Raw genomic sequence first — 21,235 nt, forward strand, 5'->3', positions numbered from 1 at the left:
TCCTGTGAGTTCTGGGTGGGTCCTAGAACGTTCCTTTTGTGTGTGCCATGCATTTCCATTATGTGATTCTGTGCAGCAAAGATAAAATCAGCTCAATTCTGGTCCACATGAACCCCAACTGATTGTACTTGAAGTGTACCATAACAATTGTGCAGTTACAATGGACAGTGGCCCATGACAGGAGATCTTTGGTATGATGTGTGCTCCATTGTGCACATGACATTCCCCAGCACACTTTCAAGGAGTTGCCCATTCCAACGAAGTATACACGAGTCCCTTGTACACGTTTTGAGTCCAAGATCAGTGCACACATGGCTGGCAATAGGCATGAACTCTATTCATTCACCTCAGACAATAGGTATTGGGATGTGGCAGCAGGGTGTTGGAGGAGACCCCAATGTTCCCATGTTCCCTGGTGGTAACAGTGGCTTAAGCCTTGTCCTCTCCCATTTAATTCCTGTTGTTGCTATTGTTTTCTGGAGCCAGTTGCTGAATGAGAAATACATGCAAATGTGCAAATCTCTACTACTTAAAATAGATCACACAGGCAAATATAATCTCTTCTGCAAATAGATTTTAGATGGTGTTCCTTGAACTGTTGGAATAAAGGACATAGATGTTGTTTCTCTCTTCTCTTGATAAGGGAACCCAGTTGCTTCAATTCCATGTTGAAAGGCATATCCTCCTGCCCTCTGTCAATTCCATTAAGGAAACATTACAAAAACCTCTGCCATACATCAAAAGGGTCTCTGGCAGGAAATTGAGTTATCTGTGCTTTGATGCTTTGATGCTTCCTTTCAGCTTCAAATAGTAGATGGATGTACACTATAGACATGCTTTTATTATTCATATCTATGGCATTTTAGTATGCAAACTGAGTGGGAGAAATGCTGTGTGTAGTGATTATGATTACATCACAACTCTGATGAATGATGGTCCCTCAAAAATCCAAGTGTTTCCAGGTACGTAGAGTAGTTGTTTTCAACTATTTCCTTAAAGGGCTGGGCAAGATACCCCAAGAAATTCAAAAGCTTGCCTGGTAGGTGAATTTCACTGCAATTAATACCTAGGATGTCTGCGATCTAGGATATACTCCCTTAGGACAGGAGGTTTGACTAAATCTCCTACCCATACTATAGAAACAACAACAGCTTTTATGTGTTGTTGGGAACTTAGTTCATGCAGGCAAGGGTTGGTAACCTTGGATTGCTTCTGTATGGTAGATACTTCTTCAAACTGGGGAAGGGTGTACAGTCAATTGCTTCTATATGGAAAGTCACCTACTGTGCTAGCATAGCATAACAGGGAAAATACTGGGCTGGAATCTGTTCTCTACCCCATCTATTTTTTAAAAAAATAATGTCCAGGGAGTCCTTTTTGTAAAAAAAACAAACAAAAAAGCAAAAAAACCTCTCAACCATATAATCCACTGCCTGGTTTGCTGTTTGTGTGAACAAGGCTTGAATAGCATTGGTTTTCATGACTCATTCTGCCATATAGGGCTCAGAGCCTTTTTCTTTTGCAATGCCACGTGGTGTGGAACAAAAATTCAGAGTGTTGTGCATCCAGGTGCTTTGATGGCTGGTGTAAATGTAAATGGGATAAATATACCTGACTACCCTGCTCAGGGCAAATGTGACATTTCTATGATTTTGGAGTAGCCAAAGAGAAGAATTTGGGTAAGTCGTCTCCAATATCTACATGATTTCCTTGCCAGCACAAGTGACTGTTCTTTGCCATCCTTGTTTCTGGAATTTGAGAATTTATTCCGTGGAGAATAACTAATTGCTGTCACTCTTCCACTGGGGCCATGCCTGATCCCAGTCTGTTTTTTGTGACTGATAGGGAGGTTGCAGCTCTAGAACAGGACGCAGTATGTGCGCAAACACTTTTTCTCTTGTCGCTGAAGCTGGGTGTTCTGGGGGGGGGGTAAAGTCTGTGTATTTTCCAAATATGTTTCTGAGAGTTTGGTTTGTTTCTATATTACTGCTCTAATCATGAATGCCAATCGCTGGTGTGAGCATGGGCCAAATGGCTCATGTTTAGGAAATCCTTATTAATATGGATCATGTACATCTTCTAGAGATCTTGTATTATCTCTGCCATTTGCACAAATAATGTCAGCCCTCAGATATATTGACAGTAAGAGAAAACTTGTAAAAGTGATTAGCTTTGTTTGCAGCAGCTGGTGAAAGATGCAAATTTGGCCAGACTTCATTGGCAAGCAATGTGTTTTGCATATTGTATATATCCCCATGAAAAGTGGTGTGGATTCATGCAAAAAATGAAGATGAAAATGAATACATTGATTCTGTGAGCGCTGAAAGTAAAGTATCCCTTTTTTTGTTTTTTCTTTTAATTGGGCCATTCATTTGTAGTCCTTTAGTCTCTGAAATAGGGTTCAGGAGAAAGTTTTCTTTTCAGCTTTTTGAAGATAAAGCCAGGAAGAGGAAAGATCAAGCTCCTATAAACTCCTGTTCTGAAGAGTAGTAAACCTTGATTCATGCTTAAAACCTTTTGCAAGTCAGAATAGTTGTATTTAGTTGTAATTTTGGCCACTTCCATTCCTGAACTGTGTACCCTTTGCATACTGCTTTTGCTGGTTCTGATGAAAAGAAAAGCCAAAAAGAAGTTCCGATAAATTACTACAGTACTCTTGCTGTGTGTATTCAGGACCAGACTGAGTCCCTGATGAACTCGGACCATTTAACACAATCAGATGATGGAGAAATTTGAAAGGAAAAGGATATGGACACTGACTATTGGTCTACAACCTGATTGTAAACGGCAGCAAAGTCCCTGCAGTTTCATTTAAGAGTAGCAGAGAAAGACAAGCAGTAAAAATGTAAGACTGGTTCCCTTTTTAAAGACTGGACAGAACAGTGTGTTCCAAGATTAATAATAATAGAATACCTTCAAGTCAATTCTAATGGCAAACCCTCCTACGATTTTCTGCCTTGTGAGTAGTACTCAGAAGTGGTTTGGTATTCCCTTCTTCTGGTGATGTTCTGAGGCTGTGCAGCTTGCCTAAGACTTAATAGGCTCGCCCAGCACCTAGGAGGCACAATCACAGGCTATAGCAGAGATTGGAAATGAGTCCAAATCATATGAAACCCAGTTTTCCTAAAAGAGTATTTTCTTGTAGTGTTTTTCAAATATTTGTATGTGAAGGGATTGTTTAAACGCTGGAATGATATGGTCTGCAACTGGAAGCTTAACAAGTTTCATTTTAAATGTCCTGCCTCAGAGTTTGAAAATTTCCTTTTACAAAGGTTGAATTTAATGTATGCTAAGGTTATCCACAACTGAGCAGGATAAGATGATGCTCTGGGATCCAGTATATTCCTGTCATAGGACTTCAGTCTGTCATTATATTTGTAATTCAGATGCCTTCCAAATTCTGCCTCCCACTACCCTCTCTCTGTGGCTCATGTTTACCCTAATTTTGATTCACATTTTTGTATGTGACTCTGCTTATCAGTTGATCAGTACTGTGATATGCAAACCTTGCTCAAAGCTGGTAAAGCTATTATTAGAGATGGGGAAGTGGCCCATCTACTCAAGCATCCTGGCGCTGCCAAGGTCCCACTCTTCCCATCAATTGTGGCAGTAGCTCTGCCATCTCTCTGCTTGGCTGGCCACTCAGCAGCCATGAGGAGAGACTCAGCCTCCCACCCTCAAGCAGGGAGACGGCAGAGCTCCTGCCACAATTGGTGGGAAGAGCAGGATGCTGGCGGTGCCAGGAGGCATGAGTGGACAGGCTGTTTCCAGCGGCCAGACCCACATTAGCTGCAGCTGGGACGGGGACATCCTCATTTCTTGCTATTGTATCATGTGGAAGATATTAAGGGTGTAACCTTTGATAAGACTACCAGCTTCCTATTTAACTTAGAAGTGTGTGTTTCTATTGTACATCTCATGAGATCCCTGATCGTTACAACAATAACAGAAATTTGCAGTATCTAAGTGGTATCTTGCCACACTTCCAGTCTCTTCTGTTACTCTAATGGTTTTCCTAAGAACCCACTGAAGTTATAGTCAAACTTCTGGGCAAACGTATTGTGAAGGAGGAAATAAAATCCCCAAGTTACCTGGGCACTCCTACCCAAGTGCATATTTTTCCTTGTATTTATATATTACCGTTTGTTTTTGCTAGGTAAATATTGTCTTTGAGGGTTGCTTTCGAGACCTGGCAGTGACCAGCTGGGGAAGTTAAGGCCATTAGACAATGCTGCGTAGCTCTCCTGTGAAACCAGTCCCTGAAGAGTTACCTTCCTTGAAATACAACTCCCAGAAGACCTCAGCATAGGCGCTGGGAGACTCTTGAGTTATAGTCAAAAAAGTAACTTTTCTAACCACTAGGTGAACCCATTGAGGAGCTGCTGTGTAGTTGTTACATTTTTGTGGTAAGGTGGCCAGGGGTGACTTTGCCTTGGCTAGCCCTTCTGAGCCCGGCGTTTTTCAGAGTGGACAATCTGTTGACATTTCCAACAGAGAGAGCATGAGACTACGGGCTGCTTCATTTCTGAGCTAGAAGGAAAGCACTAAAAAGTGAGGGCATGCCATTGGGCAATTATAAGACATTGTGAAACAGGGATTGTTGCAATTAACTATCAAAACTACTCCAGGAATATGTGCAAAAAATATTTTTGCAAGGGGCAAAGACAATTAATTCATTGTAAAACCAAGCAAAACTGGTACACATATTCTTCCCACTTCCTTGTTCCTGTGCTGGTTTCTCACACGGGATCACATCATGTAATTCTGTCATTGCCAACCAAGCAAAAAGGGTGCAGCAGCTTGTTCAGCCTATGTGAAAGATGAGATTTCGAGAGTGTTACCTTATGCATGTAAATTCAGTCCTGCTGAATTCAGTGGGGCTTACCCAAAGGTCAGTGACAGAGGACTGATTGCACGTGGATTATTCTAGGCCTAGGGGAGGAATTGCTCCTAGTGACTTAAAGGGCATTGTTAGAACACAGCCTAATGCCAAATGGGTGGATATTTTAGAAACAATAGGAAATCAGCCCAGAGGTCCTTTTACTTCAAGGGACTGCTTACTAACTAGGCAAACAAGTAATTGGAGAAGAGGACACTGAGCAGGAAGAGTCAAGGCCCTGGGTACCCAACACCTGCCACACTGTAAGTTCCTACCAATCCAACAAGCACGTGTTGCTGTGCACATGCATTAGATGACCACAGGGCAAACTCTACCCCTGAAGCAGAATGAAACCACCTGCTGCACTGGCAGTTGCTGAGGGGGCTGGCCTCCCACTGCTTCCTAGTCTTGGGTATCCTAAACCAAGTTGGTGTTATGGAGGGCACTATTTCACTGCAAGTTCTCAGGCAAGATGTCACTTGGCATGCCAACCAGTGTCTTTATATGGGATGAAAGGGTGAGGTGCCACCTTATTCTTTGCTTAGGCAGCCGAATGACTTTGGCTGGCAGTGATTCATCATGGCTCCATTTTGAATATACATATGGTGCATTTTCAATAATTGCTCTGAATGGCCCAGCACACTTAGAACTGCTCTAGGGTAGTTATGAGAATTTAAAAACATACTGGGGAAGCCTTTAGAAACAAGGAGGAGGTTTAATGGCTTTCTTTCTTTCTTTCTTTCTTTCTTTCTTTCTTTCTTTCTTTCTTTCTTTCTTTCTTTCTTTCTGAAAACCCATTAGATTCCTTTCACATACTGTATATTGATTCAAAGATTTCCATGTCTGGTGGTAATTTGCCAATACCACCGTTTGGAGAAAGGACTCTGCATCCATCAGTGTACTTTTTCTGTATTTCTGTCCAAATGTGACTGATAATGTTTGCATATATAGAGCAGAGCCGGCTGGATAGCTTAGTGACACGCACGCACGCGCACGCGCATGCGCACGCGCGCGCGCGCGCGCACACACACACACACACACGGCATAAAAAGATTCAGATTATTTTCTGATAGTTCATAAGCTCACGGACTAAACCAGTCCTCAGCCTCACTTCCCAGTGGAAGAATGAGTGAATAAAGCTGGTTTTTATGATGATTAAGGCTCTGCAACTATTTCAACCAAATCCCAAACCAAATCAAGTTGATTTAGACCAATCTGCTTTGGCTTTGCTTTTGATAGATCCACATTGGATCAGATGGGTCCAATTGCATTCACACTGATCAAAACTGAATTAAGGGGTCCTTGTATAACCTTACAAAGGTGGGGGATAATGTGTGTGCTTAGAAAATGGAAGTTTGTATTGACAGTGGTGAGCAGCAGCTGATGGCCATTGTGGCTGATGGAGTGGAAGGCACAGCAGCCAATGGTGCACACAGCTGGTGCAAAAATGGCTATTTACGTACACATAGAGGCACCCATAGAGAAGAGGCAAGCATTCGCTCGTACAGAAACTTTCTGCCTCCACTAAGGAGGCAAGAAGGGATGAGATGACTGGAGGTTGTCTGAGCCTGACGGGAGGGGGCACCTCACAGCACCACCTCCATCCCTAATGGACAAGCTTGATGGTGGTGGAGGTGGTGCAGGGAAGCATCCTTGCATAAACTCAGAGTGCTTTGGTTTGTCTTGATTGTGAAACTTCTGAGTTGCATATAACACTATCTGTACAGTATATAGTGACAACCCAAAGGAGCCATGGCAGAGCCCACATGTTGTTTGCCAAAGGTCCCAGGTTTTATCCCTGGCTTCTCCAAGTTGGGCTATGAAGGGCTCCTTTGCACACTAACAGTCTGACTCCTTATAAGGCAGCTTCCCACCTTCCTGCCCGTGAGCGCAGGCTGGGAAAGAAGCCTTACTCTCTGGGTGGCTATTACCACAGAATCCAAACCAGGTGGCCTCTGACATGCTTGACTGTTCAAGGCAGGGGTTCATTATACACTGGTTTCTGATCAGATATCCCATAAATGGGAAAAGCCAGAAGATTAATCTCCAGGGTGTGGAGGAGCTGTGGATAAGCCTCACCTGGACAAACCTGACTGTGTTTTGTTATTGCATCTGAATTAAAAGATTAATCTTTTGAGAGGCTTTTAATCTCCCTGAAAGGTTGAGGTTGATACAGGAGCAAGTCCAAGGTGAGTGAGAAGGGTGGCTGTTATTCAAAATCTCTATCCTTCCTGTTTTAATTACATCAGGCATGTCCATGACCTTTTGAAAACCATCTTTTACGGAAGATTATGAATAGGGAGTTTAAAGATTGTCTTAAGCATTGGCCTGCCCTTTATCCTTTTCTCCTGCCTCCTTCCTTCCACCTACACAAACAAAGGCCGGGAAAATATTAAAAATGCCCCTTTCAAACATGGCTTTGAAATCTGGATTTGACTTTACTGGGGAATATTAGTTTGAATAGACTTCGGGTTTTCATCCTCCCCCTAAGCTTCTCCATTCTCTTCTGACTCATGGTGGATAGATGCTGTGGCTCTTTCACGGACAGGACAGTTCTCCGATTGATTGATTAATTAATTAATTGCTGTGCTGACAACAGAACAGAATGCCCCGTACTAAACATCTCCTCTTCTAGAAGGGAGGGGGTGAGAGAGGATGGGCCTCTTCAGATGCAGTAAAGTTGCTGTGCTGTTACTAGGTTCCCATAGTTGTGTTGTTTGTGTTGTAATTCCACACTCTAGATCCGTCGCTTAGGGACTGGCCTTAGGGAGAGTGACGCAACTCTCTCAAGCAGGAGATGCTGGTGTGAGGGCTGGGGGGGGGCAGCAGCAGCAGCTGTTTTTCACAAACCCCTTGTTATCTCTGTTGGTATTTGCCACACAGTTTACCTCAGGGCCCCTAAACTACCCTGCTTCCCCAAAGTATGACAGAGGGCACTATCCCCTTGCAAGTATTAAATTAAGGTTTAGTTGCCAGTACAGTTTGCCTATACCAAAAGCAGCAACATTGCTTGGGGTAGCCTTGCTTAAGGCCCTCCTTAGACCTAGGTTTAAAATCTTTTCAGATTCAGGCTTTTAGATAACAATCTCTCTGCCTCGCTCACAGGAGGTGAACTAGAGATGGTTTTGTTGCTGGAAGGGTGTGCCACTATTTAGCAGTCTTCCTATGTTTTCCCCTGGTTTCTTTGGTTTTTCCGTTGTCATTTTTAAATCACAACGAATACTTTTGAGTTCAAGGCATTCTGAAGCTAGTTATTCTCTCCCTTAGCAGCTTTTCTATAAGAAGAAGAAAGATAAAAGCAGCAATAGGAGAATACAGGAAAGTCACATGTGGCAGACCATATTCTCTAGACCACCACCATACTAAATTCCATGAATGAGCCCATGGTAATGATGATGAATGAGTACATGGTAGGAACTTTCCTAAAGCACTGTGAGATGGCTATCATGAGTGCTTGGTTCTTGATTATTTCTATACTTTTTAAAAACCACAGTATGAAAAATGTATCTATAGAAATATCAACAGAATAAAAAAGGAAACAAAAAAAAAAACCCAAAAATCTTCTTTGGATCCTCTTTAAAATGCTGAGAAAGCAGTTATTCCTTCCTAGGATGGGATATATGTAAATGGTGTGACTGCTAATGTAGGGTATAGACTCTTGGACCCTAATTGTATCTACACTATACAGTGACAACGTTTTGACACCACTGTAATTGTGCTCCAAGAACTCAAGTGATGGAAATCAAGTGCAATGATTTTGTCTCATGGCTGCTTAACGAGTACTGTAATAGTCTGCAGTCATTCTCTTCTATAAAAGATATTGTGTGGGAAACTGAACCAATTTTTGCTTTGATGTCTATAAATTACTTCATGTATAGGCTGATCCCTTTCTTACCATTTGGATGGGCTCTTTAGCAAGTCTAGGTTCAAGAATCAATTTAAATCAGTCACATATATTGTGTGCATCCATCTGTTCAAAACGTGTATAAATAATCGGTGGCGTATGTTTTCAAGTATCAGCTTGAGGATAATTGTATTGTATTTATTTTCATACATATATATTTTTGTGTTGGATACATTTATAGGTACACTGTGTGGTGTAGCAGTTAAGAGTGATAAATTAGTAGATCTGGGTCTGAATTCCTGCTCAACCATGGAAACGCACAGAGGGAAGAGGTCACAAATAAAACCAGTGCTTAAATCTCTCACCTTGAAAATTCTGTTAGAGTCACTGTAAATCAGATGCGACTTGATGGCAGATAACACAAATAAATGTATGCATTAGGAAGATGAACAGAGCATTGCATTATGTTATACATTATATAATCTGATCAGAATAAAATAAGGGGAAGATGGAAACAATGTGCTGAAGAACTACACAAAAGAATACTGACACATGTCTTCAAAGAAAAATCTTTGATGGAGAATGTGCCATTTTTGAAAATGAAGTGAAATCTTATCTCAAAGTAATTGGAATACGCAAATCACTAAGAGTAGATGCTAATGGAATTATTTCAAGCTACAGAGACTGAATCTATTTAAATCTTAAGAATATATTAAACCAACAAAGATGGAAAATAAAACAATGGTCTAAAGATTGGAAATGTTGCCATATATACCCCAGTCCCAAAGAGAAGAAAACAACAAGGACTGCATTAGTTGTAGGACCATTGTGTTTATTTCCTATGGAAGCAAAGTGATACTCAATGTTTTACTGCAAAGATTTTTACCATATATGAGACAAAATCCTCCTCCACCACTTTGCATCTTGTCAGCTGGATGATTTCATCATCCAGGGCCAGTAATATTTAATTTAAATGAATCAAAAGCTTCCTTCCCCCCCCCCCCCCAGTTCCAAGGCTCTCTAGGACTCATTCTTGCCATGAGGAAGCCTTTGGGAGCCTCCTGACTGGGATGGGGGAAGCCCTTAATAGCCAAAAAGCACCATCAAGGTTGGGACAGTGGGCAGCAATTTTTGACTATTAAAGACTCTCCCTGCCCATCCTCCCAAAGGTTTCCCTAGAGTAAAAAGAAGCTAGAGGGAGCCTGGGAATAAGAAACTTTCCATTCATTTAAATTAAATATTCCTGGTACTGAATGATGGTGTCATCTGGCTTGCATGGCTTCAAGTGGTGCAAGAGGATTCATGCAAGAGGATTTTGCATAAATTTAGACCAATAGGATTTTGGCCATGGAATGGGAAATGTCAGCTGCTCAAGCGGGATTCAGAAAAGGAGGAGATACTAGGGGACACATCAAGCCGATTCTGTTTAAATTACATTGGTTACCAGTTGCTGCCCGGGCCCAATTCAAAGTGCTTGTTTTGACATATAAAGCCCTAAAAGGCTTGGGCCCTGGAAACCTGAAGGACCGCCTCCTTCCATATGAACCTACCGGGCAGTTAAGATCTAGCCAGGGGGGCCTTTTGAAAGAGCCATCCCTTAAGGAGTTAAGAGGGATGGCTTGTAGACAGAGGGCCTTTTTGGCAGCTGCCCCAGACTATGGAACGCCATCCCAATTGAGATTCGTCTGGCGTCAACGCTGATGACATTTCGGCACCAGGTCAAAACCTTCCTGTTCCAGAAGGCTTTTAACTGAAATAATATCAACTGTGGGTCCTGGTGTCAATTTTTAGACTATATATTTTAATTGTATTTTAATTGCCTTATGTTTTTATTGTATTTTAATTGTTGTAAGCCACCCAGAGACCTTTGGGTAGTGTGGGCAGCACATAAGTTAAACAAACAAATAAACAAATAAACAAACAAACAAACAAACAAATAATAATAATAAAATGAAATGAAATAAAATAAAATATTATTATATTGTAAATATACATTGGTTACTTGACCATACCAAATAATTTCAAAGGAAATTCAGTTTGTTCTTCATAGATTGCAGCAAAACCTTTAATTATGGAGGTTATGAGAAGCTGTGACTGTTCTGAAAGAAATGGAAGTGCCATGACATTTGATTGCCTGATGTGTGAAATGTGTTCTGGATAAGCAGCTGATGTTAGAATGGAATATGGAAAAATAGGATGATTTCCAAATGGTTCAGGTATCAGGGGAGGTTGCATTTTATCCCGTTTTCTGTTCAATCTGTACACAGAACAAATCATATGGATATATGGATTTGATTCAGATGAAGTGGAATGAAAACTGTTGAAAGAAACACCAACAGTTTAAGATTTGCAGGTGACTCTGTATGACTGCCAGGAAATAGCAATGACTTAAAACAACTACTGATAAGGAAAAAGCAAATGCAAGATGAGCACCACAGTGTATATAATTGTCACTGCTCCTTAACCCTTTATGATCCTCGAAGATTGGTATATACCTACAGTAACAGGATATTTTCTTGTTTGCTCCAGGACTTCCTTATCCCAGTATAATGTATCTAACTACTTGTATCTACAGAAACTGTTTTAATTAATACTGTCAGGATCTGCCAAGATTTCGCTCTGATTTGTTCCACTGATTGATCATCAGTAAATATTGTGACAGTAGGGTGAATACAGCCTGCCACCTTACCTTTGAGTGCTAATCCTCTTCTTCTTCGTAGCATACACAACTAAGGTTTCACACAGGTCTGTCCTGTTATATTTTAAGAGGATCTGAAAAAGTAAACTTTAATGGGCTAGAAAGAGGAACAGATATTACAGGTGCCTGTATCTTCTGCGCTACTCTGTCATTTTCCTTTCCTGACCTTAAATAGTATATGTTGCCACTTCTTAACTCCATTATGAATTCCAGAGATGTTTCTCTCCTTAGGCCTTTGAGTAAAAAAGTGACAATATCTTTCCCATTTGTGCAACAGTGTTCAGAATCATATTGCTTATGCACACTGATGTAAATGTAACACGTAAGTCATAGAAGAGAATTGCTACTGGCTAAGGGCTTGATGCTTGAGCTCCTCATTGCATTCCAGGTCACGTGACTGGCATGTAATAAGTAATATAGCCAGTGACTCCCTAACTAGCAGCAAGTCATCATTGTGATTTACACTATTGCACTTATGCAGGCATATGTGAGCAATAGGATTCTGCCAATGTGTTGTAACAGTTAAGTTACCCAGTTCATGAGCAGTTGGCAAAAAACCTTGGCTTCTATGAATGGCATATGATTCATGGTCTGACATTCTGAGCCTTTGGAACAATTCTGAAAGTTTTGGAATTACCGCACCCACATAAATGTGCTTTACCTCTTTACAAGATGGAATTTCCAAACATCCAGAGACAAAACAATGTATCTATAGCCTAGCCAATGGAAACCTAATCAAGAGAGATTATGTTTTCAAAGAGATGAAGTAAAGTCCCTGGTCTATTTGTGCAATTGGCATTTGCGTTAGTTTTGGCGTCTTGAAATAATATATTATCTTCTGGCACTAAAGCTAATACAAACACTTTTTATCTTCCATTGTATACATGTCATGCAGGATTTATGGGCAGAGTTACATCTAGTAATTTATATCTAGAAGCCTGCAAAATAAAATTCTGCAGAATGTGTGTGTTAAATCATTCTGTACCTAGACTGTATCACAGTTCTCTGCCTGTCTTCTCAGAAGTATGTCCCAGTGAGTTCAATGGTTTTACATCCAGTTTAAGTGTATTTAAGCCTTAATGTGAGTTTTTGGGCTCTGAGCACTTTATGGAAGGAAATCATAAGCAGATCTGAACAAGTCAGGGTAAAAATTTGTGTCATTGTCAGGAATTGAATTCACATTGAACCCCAAAGAGGTTCAATTGAACCCCAAAGAGGGGTATCTTAAGCACAATTTAAAAAACACAAAGAAAATTAAAAATGAGAGTCTACTGTGTTTTTGCTATAGCTTGACCGTTCCATGTGCCATCTCCTCTTAATTTAATGCTGTTTTTAGAATCATAAAATAATGGAGTTGGAAGAGGTCATTGAGACCATCCCCCTGCTCAGTGCAGGAATACAAATCAAAGGATATCTGACAGATGGTTTTCTAATTTTCTCTTGAATGCTTTCCACATTGGAGTGCTCACTACCTCCCAAAGTAATAATAACATCATCTTGAGAACAGTTCTTCCCATGGCAGCACACAGTTGCCAGCAAATAATCTGATTTCACACAAAATAAGTATAAATATTATTGGGGGTGGGGAGGATGAGGAATGGGAATGGTCGTCTGCACATGGTGGTCAAGGGTACTCAGACGTGTTCTTCAAATAATGTGGTCATCCCTACTTTGGTTTTCTCCTTCTGTAAGGGAATGACAACTTTATTTTACTGTTGTACATCTTTTTGCCTTCACTTTATTTTACTTCATTAATAGAGACAGAATATTTTTATTACTTTGTTACATGATTAGCTAGGAGTGTTTAATGAAAATGTGTTTGAGAAGCCATGTAATTGAACATAATAAGTTCAGACTATTCTAAGGCCTGTTGGAAATGTGATAAAGAAATTGGCATGTATTATTATATGTGGTGGGTGTGTAAATTGATTCAGAAATTTTGGAAATTGATTTAAATTTATTTAAATCAATTTATTTAAGGAAATATGTGATATATTTGAAAAAGATATTGAATTTAACTCTAAAATTGCTTTGTTGTCAATTTTTTATAAGATAGAACTTGATCATTGCTCAAAGGAATTGATTTCTAATTTTATGACAAGTGCTAGAATATTAGTAGCTAGATACTGGAAAGACAAACATGATATTAAATTAGAAGACTGGTATAACAAAGTATGGGACGTTGTGTTAAATGACAAATTGACTACTGAACTTAAGATGAAAAAAGGGGAAATAAGTTAAAATATTTTTATGCTATTCGGGGTAGATTTATTGAATTTGTATTAGTGAAAGGAAAGGGGAAAGTCTCTAAGCAACAATCAATACAATTTTGGAAAGGAGGTTTGTAGTAAAAGAATTGCTCCAAAGGGTCGCGTGGGTATGGGGGGTACACTGTGTCTTAGATTGTTAGTAAGTATTTTGTATTGTTGTATTTATATTGGAAAAATAAAAAATATTTTTTAAAAAGGAAAAAAAGGAATGTTTAATGAGAATGTGTTTGAGAAGCCATGTAACTCTATTCAACTGCATTTTTAAAAACAATTAAAGGGTTTATCTTTGAAATTAGATGCTCCCCAGCCCCAGTGCAGAAAGAGTTGTGAAGCCACGGAAAGCCCTGAGCAAGGAGAGCTTTCTGAAATGTCCCATCAAGAAGACAAGGAAGAGGACAAGATACCTTCTGGTGTCTCATCTTCTCCGCCTGCCCTTTGCTTGCATGAAGTGGAAAACATGCAGGTAGAGATGCTGGAGAAGGCCAGGGAGCTCTTCAGACTCTGTGACAAAGAGGAGAAGGGCTTTATTACCAAGCTTGACATGCAGGTAAGTAGAAGAGATGACTCTGCTTCCTGCTTTAGATTGGGCCAAAGGTCTCACTGCACGCCCCTTATTGCTTTGGTTTTTGAACATTGCCAGACTCCATTCAGTGGGTAGGGAAACTTGGGGGCAGGGATCTCAGTGACACCTGCATAAAATCCACATTGATCCCCACCAGAAGGCAATAGTCCAAACTGTTTTCCAAATAAGAAAGGAAGTTCTCTTTCTCCCGAGTTATTGTCCATGAGCTCTGTTGTGCCATTGATGAATTTGGAAAACAGTAGCGCTTTCTGTGGCATCTAAAGTACTAGCAAGTCTTTTAGGGCACTAGCAAACTGACTTCTGCTAATTTTCCTATGGGTTATGTACCATTAAGGTCACGTTGGGATTTGTACCCTGTTCAATTCAGCCTGTTATATGCTAGTTAGAGGAATAGGCTATGTTTATTAAAAAAGAGATGGCTTAGCCATAGTTATTTGGTAATAAATTAAACAGTATTGGATATCATGTGAGTTTTGCCTTCTGGTAGAGATTGATGTAGATTTTGCACAGGTGTCACTGAGACCCCTCCAAGTTTCCCTACTGTTCAAAAATTCCACAAGAGGTCCCACTTTCCCAGCTGTGAGTGGAGACGTCCCTCCACTTTGACCCCTGATCTGGGTTAGACTGGAAGGCACTGTGAAGGTTTGCCAAAGCAAGCAAGTAAGCAGGCAAATAAGTAAACAAGACGTCCAGCTTGGACAGTTGGAATGTGGCCACTTGACAACTTTAGGCACAGTAGAGAAAGTTTGGAAAATGGAATGAGATGAGTTTATTTGTTTACTGATTTGATTTATATACTGTATTGTCTTTCTTCCAAAAGTGGGATTCATGGGGTTTCACAATGAGATTAACTTTTTTTAAAAAGTCCAGATAAAATCATACACATAAATATTAAAGCACAGTTAAGGAACTCATAATGAAATCAATTGAATCAAAAGCAATTAAAAGTATAGTGCCTACTCATGTCTCCACTTCTTCTGTTCGTCACAAACCAATGTCTGGACCTGATCTTCCCTTTCTAATTTGTTTTTCTTTTTGTCCATAGCGGCTGCAAAATGAACTGCCCCTCACGACTGAACAACTAGAAGCTGTTTTTGACAGCCTGGAGCAAGATAATAATGGCTATCTCACCCCAGTGGAGTTCAGTATGGGGCTGGGTAAGAGAAGGATTGGAGTCTAGGGTGTTAGAGATGGTATATGAAAATAATTATGGTAACTATTGTGTAAGATCTATGGAAACCAATGGTGGGGAATGTGTAGTATTCTAAGTGTTGGACTACGAGACCTGGGCAGTATAGCCAATGCTGAGGAATGTTGAGAGTTGTCACTCAGCAACATCTGAAGGGCCACATGTTTCTCATCCCTGATGCAGGCAAAGAGTGCATGGAATTAAGTTTCTCCATCCTAGACTATGTTTAGCTTACATTATGTGGTCATGAACCAAAGTGTAGAGAACTCAGAAGTGTTCCAAGCTTTGTGGCCACAAGATATGAGTGGAGGGAATTCAAACTAGTGAAATATTTATCCATCCCAAATATTTGTGTGGAAGAAGATGGGTTGTGTCTTTTTGCTTGATACAAAAAAACAAAAACAAAAACAAAACACTTTGTGTAAATGCTGTGGACCTTCTGTCTTTGTTGTTAGAAGTTGATTCGAAATCATGGCAGCCATAATATGGTTTTCAAGGTATGTGAGATGTTCAAGGAATGGGTTACCATCGCTAGCCAGTGAATTTCCATAGCCAGGTGGCAATTTGAATTTGTCTACCATACTAGCTACTAAGCCATACTGCCTTTCGTCTTTGCCTCCTTCCTGAGCCTTGACTTCGTGTATCTCTGAGCCTTTTCCACAAGTGCCATTCTCAGGATGGGTGAATTCCTATATACTGTGTCACATTTCATGCTTGTAGGATGTGATTGCCGAACACACAGGTAAGTGAGTAATATTGAGATGGGATCATTGTGTGCAACCAACATATTGCCTTGAATATGCTGATCTCATCTAATTGTGGAAGCTTAGCTGGGCTGGAACTGGTTAGTGTTTGGATGAAAGACCATTATGAGATACTAGAAACTCTCCAGATAGTGCTTGGATATTGTTGTTGTTTAGTCGTGTCCGACTCTTTGTGACCCCATGGACCAGAGCACGCCAATCCCCCCTGTCCTCCACTGCCTCCTGGAGTTGGGTCAAATTCATGTTGGTAGCTTCGATGACACTGTCCAACCATCTCGTCCTCTGTCGTCCCCTTCTCCTCTTGCCCTCTCACTTTCCTAACATCAGGGTCTTTTCCAGGGAGTCTTCTCATGAGATGGCCAAAGTATTGGCCATCCGTCGTACTTTGATCCTGATGACTTTGAGCCCGACCCACGCTCCTACCCAGGGGCCTACAGATTCGACCCGTACTATCGTTGTTGTTACTATCATCCCTATTCCCCTTTGCTGTTGCCTTCTCCCCCTCAGTATCGGTGTTCCGAGGATTGCCCTGCAGGTACTGAGGGCAATTTCTATCCTCCTCCACCACCATGGCCTCATAAGAGGCATCTGCCTCTAGATTATGCTCCTGCGGTCAATGTGAGCTTATCGTCTGGTATTGGACCCTGAGAGCATGCAGGTGGCTCCAGAGCAGCTTCAGTCTCCAGCCCAGACCCCTTCTAGAGGAGATGTAGGTAGGCTGGTAGCCTGAGTTGATACTGTTGCCTACCATCTGCTGCCCGGTTGGGGAGATTTACTGGCCTCAGACGGAGAGGAAGGCTCACCTCCCAATGTTCCCACACCTGGTTCTGATGTCATGGAGAATCATCCTCTCTCTCCATCTGAGGACTATACTTCTTAGTCCCAGCTTATTCTTCACATTGCGAAGGTTTTGGACCTGGCCGTGGAGCAACCTATAGCAAAGAAAGCTTACAAACTATATGAGGATATAGTGACCAGACCCCACCTCTTTGGCTTGGTTTTATACCATCATTATCAGACCTTATGAGAGAGTCTTGGGCTAAACCTTCCTCATCCTATCAGATCCCCAGAAGGGTGGAGAACCTTTATAAGATCTATGGGGAGAATATGGACTTTCTTTTGAAGCATCCTGTCCCAAACTCCTTTGTGATTGATACCACGCAAAATAGGGTAGGAATTGTTCATCTTCAACACCAAACAACAGGAAGGCCACAAGCTGGATGTTATCACCCAATGGATGTATTCTTTGGCCTCCCTCATCCTGAAAATAGCCAACTACTTGGCCCACATGGGGGCCTACTATCTCCACCTATGGAATTCGGTGCCATGCATCCTAGAGGTGGCACTTGAAGATGTCCGGGCTCAGGGCCTGGCTTTTCATCACAAGGCTATGGGCCTGGCTCACCAGGAACGTATTGTGGCTAGGCACATTTTGGATGCGGTCTCTAAACAACTGGCTGCAGACATTTCCCTGTGTCGCCATGCCTGGCTCAGCTCGGCGGGAATTTCTGAGGATGTGAGGGCAAGAATTGAGGACCCGCTGTTTGACGGCATCAGCCAGTTTGATGGGGGAAAAAAGATGAAATTCTTGATAACCTCTTAAAACTTGGTCAGGCCCTGTTCTAGCCAGCACTACCACCCCAGGGGCACCTGGCGCTGACCCTATTCTTCAAGAACCTTCCCAGACACCAGAGACAGCAGCAGACCTCAGGATTTATGTCCTCATCCTCTTGGCAATTTGGCAGGCAGTGCCCCCATCAGCAGGCATGCCGTCCGGACCAGAAGGCCAGGCAAACTCTTTGACACATCTCCTTTACCAGCAGCAGTAGACCCCTCAGTCCGTCTTCCCCCCTTCCTTCACTCGTGGTGCACTTCAGACTCCTGGGTCCTCTCCATTGTAGCCAGGGACAACGCCTTTGAATTTAACACTTCACTTCTCACGGGCCACCTTAAAACTACCGCCCCCTCTCCTCCTTTGGAAGACGAAATATGAGCCCTTCTTCAGAAGGATGCCATTGTCCATCTGCAGCATCCTGATGTTTCACTTGGGTTTTATTCACGATATTTTACAATTCCAAAAAAGGACGGGGGACTTCGTCCCATCCTTGACCTCCGCAATTTGAACTCCTATATCACTCCCTGGCAGTTTTGTATGGTCTCTTTGAATGCCACCATCCAGATGCTTAGGCAAGGTGACTGGTTCACAGTTATAGATCTGAAGGACACCTATTTTCATATCAGCATTCGATCAGATCGCTGCCGGCTTTTTAGATTTTCAGTCAGGGGAGTGACATACGAATTCAAAGCCCTCTCCTCCTTGTCAACCACCCCACGGGTGTTCATGAAGTGCTTAACCTCCATGGCAGCACATTTGCATCTCCAAAGTGTTACCGTTTTTTCTTACTTGGATGACTGGCTGCTGGTAGCGCCATCTGAGGCCCAGGCCAAGCGAGATACAGCACTAACTTTATCTCTGCTATGGACCCTAGGTCTGAAGGTCGATTTGGAGAAGTTGACATTGCATCCCACTCAATGAGATGCTTATATCAGGGCTGTTCTGGATGCTTTGTTGGGTCAAGCCTCACTACCTTTGGGCAGGATTTCAAAGATCCAATTCATGCTACACTCGTTCCTCCAGGAAGCTTGGGAACCAGCCCTTCAAGTTCAGCAGCTGCTTGGCCTCATGCTGTCTAACACAGCCGTGGTACAGCATGCCTCTTTGAAAATGAGGTCGCTTCAAGCGTGGTACCTCTCCCTGTTCACTGTAGTGCTCAATCCTCCAACCAAGCTTCTGCATGTCACTGTTGAACTGGCCACTCAGTTATCCTGGTGCGACCTTCTACCTAATCTGACAGTAAGAAGGTCCTTCGGCCAGTTGCCCCCCACTATTCAACTAACCACGGCTGCCAGCCCAACAGGTTGAGGTGCACACTTGGAGTCCCTCACGATCCATGGTCTTTGGTCCTTGGCAGAAGCACACCTCCACATCAATCATCTTGAGCTCCTGGCAATTACCAAAGCTTTTCGAGCTTTCAAGCGTTTCCTAACCGGTCAAGTGGTCCGGGTTGCAATGGACAATGATAGTATTCTATATCAACAAGCAGGGGGTGCACCCACTCAGTCCCACTGCTCTATGTAGCCATCAATTTCTGGGAGTGGTATTTCGTCCGCCACATCTACCCGGTGGTGGTTCATGTGCCAGCCCGGGGGAATGCCCTGGTGCACCACCTCAGCAGGCTCCAGTCCTGTTCTCATGAATGGACCCTATATGACACCATCTTTCATTGGCTATGCCATTGGTAGGGCACCCTGCAAGGATGTCTTTGCATCATGGGACAACAAGAATTGCAGCCGCTACTGCTCCTGGTCAGTGGTGCGCCAACTCTCCATGGGGGATGCCTTCATGATCGGCTGGTGCTCAGACCTGCTCTACATGTTCCCTCCAATCCTGGTTCTGCAGAGAACCATTATCAAGATCTGGCAGGAAAACGCAAATGTCATCCTCATAGCCCCCTGGTGGCCTTGCCAGCCGTGGTTCTTTGTGCTCTGCGACAGGGCGTCAGAATACATTTGTCTGACATCCATTCTCCACCTGTTGACCCGGGACCACGGCAAAATCTTCCATCCAGCCTTGGACTCTCTCCACCTGACGGCATGGAGGCTTCCCTCTCTATAGCTGAAGTTCTCAGTTATGCGCGTAAGTGCTCCACCTCCTTGACATATGCGTATACAAGTAAGTGGAAAGCTTTCTGCAAGTTTGTGTTGTCCTGCCACTTACCTGTAAGCCCAGCATCCCCAACGCGGTCCTCCAGTTCCTGCTTCACCTGCTTCGGCGTGGTCTCCCACTGGACTCTACAGGTGTATATAGCCGCTATAGTGGCCCATCAGCCACCCTCTTCTCACACAGCCTCTCTTTTTCAACACTCCACCTTGAAACAGTTTTTTGTGGGGGCTGAAGAATATGCACCCAGCCTGTAGGCCTCTCACTCTGCAATGGTCGCTCCTTCTTGTCCTGAATTGAGCGATGAAGCCTCCTTTTGAGCCCTTGGCCACAACATTGGTCCATCTTCTGACCCTGACGACTGCCTTTGTCCTCGCCATCACTTCAGCATGGTGGGCAGGGGAAATAGCGGCCCTGAGAGTGGACCTTTCCTTCCTCAAATTCCATCCTGACAAGGTGACTCTCTACCCAGACCTCTCCATCCTTCCCAAGGTATCGTCTTATTTTCATTCAAACCAGCCAATTGTCCTGCCCACTTTTTCCCCCAGCACCTACCTCACCTCTAGAGTGAACACTGCATTCCCTGGATATTAAATGGGCTCTCTCCTATTATGTTGCTTGCACCTCGCCTTTCCGCACCTCAGAGAGACTCTTTGTGGCCTTCCAAGGCACTTCTAAGGGTGCACCGGTCAGCTCCCAGACCATCTCCAGATGGATCGTTTCTGCCATACACCTCGCATACCAACTGGCTGAGGTACCACTACCAGATACAGTTAAAGCCCACTCGATGAGAGCCATGGCCTCTTCAATGGCATTCCTCAGAGGAGTGGACCTTGCTGACATCTGCAGAACCTCCACCTGGGCTACACTGTCAACCTTTGCATCTCACTACCATCTTGATGTGCAAGCCAAGGCTGAAGCTACAGTGGGTCAGGCTTTCCTGGCCTCTGTTCTCTTGTGACGTCCCTCTTCTGGGTAAGTCAGCTTGCTAGTCACCTATTAGTGTGCATTCACAGAGAACTCTGATTCTTCGAATGGTCATCTGTGAATTCACACTCCCCGCCTTTCCTCCCCGCTGTCCGTCATGTGAGCCTTTCACGTGCTGTGCGGCGGCAGATGGTTCTAAGGAACTGAGGCACTCGGTGCAGGGGGTGGGGTTAAGGGCAGCATGTGGGAGGTCCCGGCACCATGTGCTTGAGCTCTGGAATATTCCAAGGCTGCTACACGCAAGCGCAGATTAACCCATTAGTGTGAATTCACAGATGACCACTCGAAGAACCAGAGTTA

At 42.9% G+C, this 21,235-nt stretch overlaps 1 protein-coding gene across 1 annotated transcript in view; it reads left to right on the top strand.

Annotated features, from left to right (window-relative positions):
• Positions 1–904: 904 nt before the first annotated feature.
• The window catches only part of CRACR2B (calcium release activated channel regulator 2B), a 49,290-nt gene continuing 28,959 nt past the window's right edge, over positions 905–21,235 (top strand). Inside the window, exons 1-3 of the mRNA XM_072985621.2 lie at positions 905–962; positions 13,988–14,238; positions 15,320–15,431. Of these exons, the coding sequence (XP_072841722.2) occupies positions 926–962; positions 13,988–14,238; positions 15,320–15,431 (400 nt within the window). The 5' untranslated portion in view covers positions 905–925. The remainder of the gene's footprint in view (positions 963–13,987; positions 14,239–15,319; positions 15,432–21,235) is intronic.

Source organism: Pogona vitticeps, chromosome 1, assembly GCF_051106095.1.
Source record: "Pogona vitticeps strain Pit_001003342236 chromosome 1, PviZW2.1, whole genome shotgun sequence".
Lineage (NCBI taxonomy): Eukaryota > Metazoa > Chordata > Lepidosauria > Squamata > Agamidae > Pogona > Pogona vitticeps.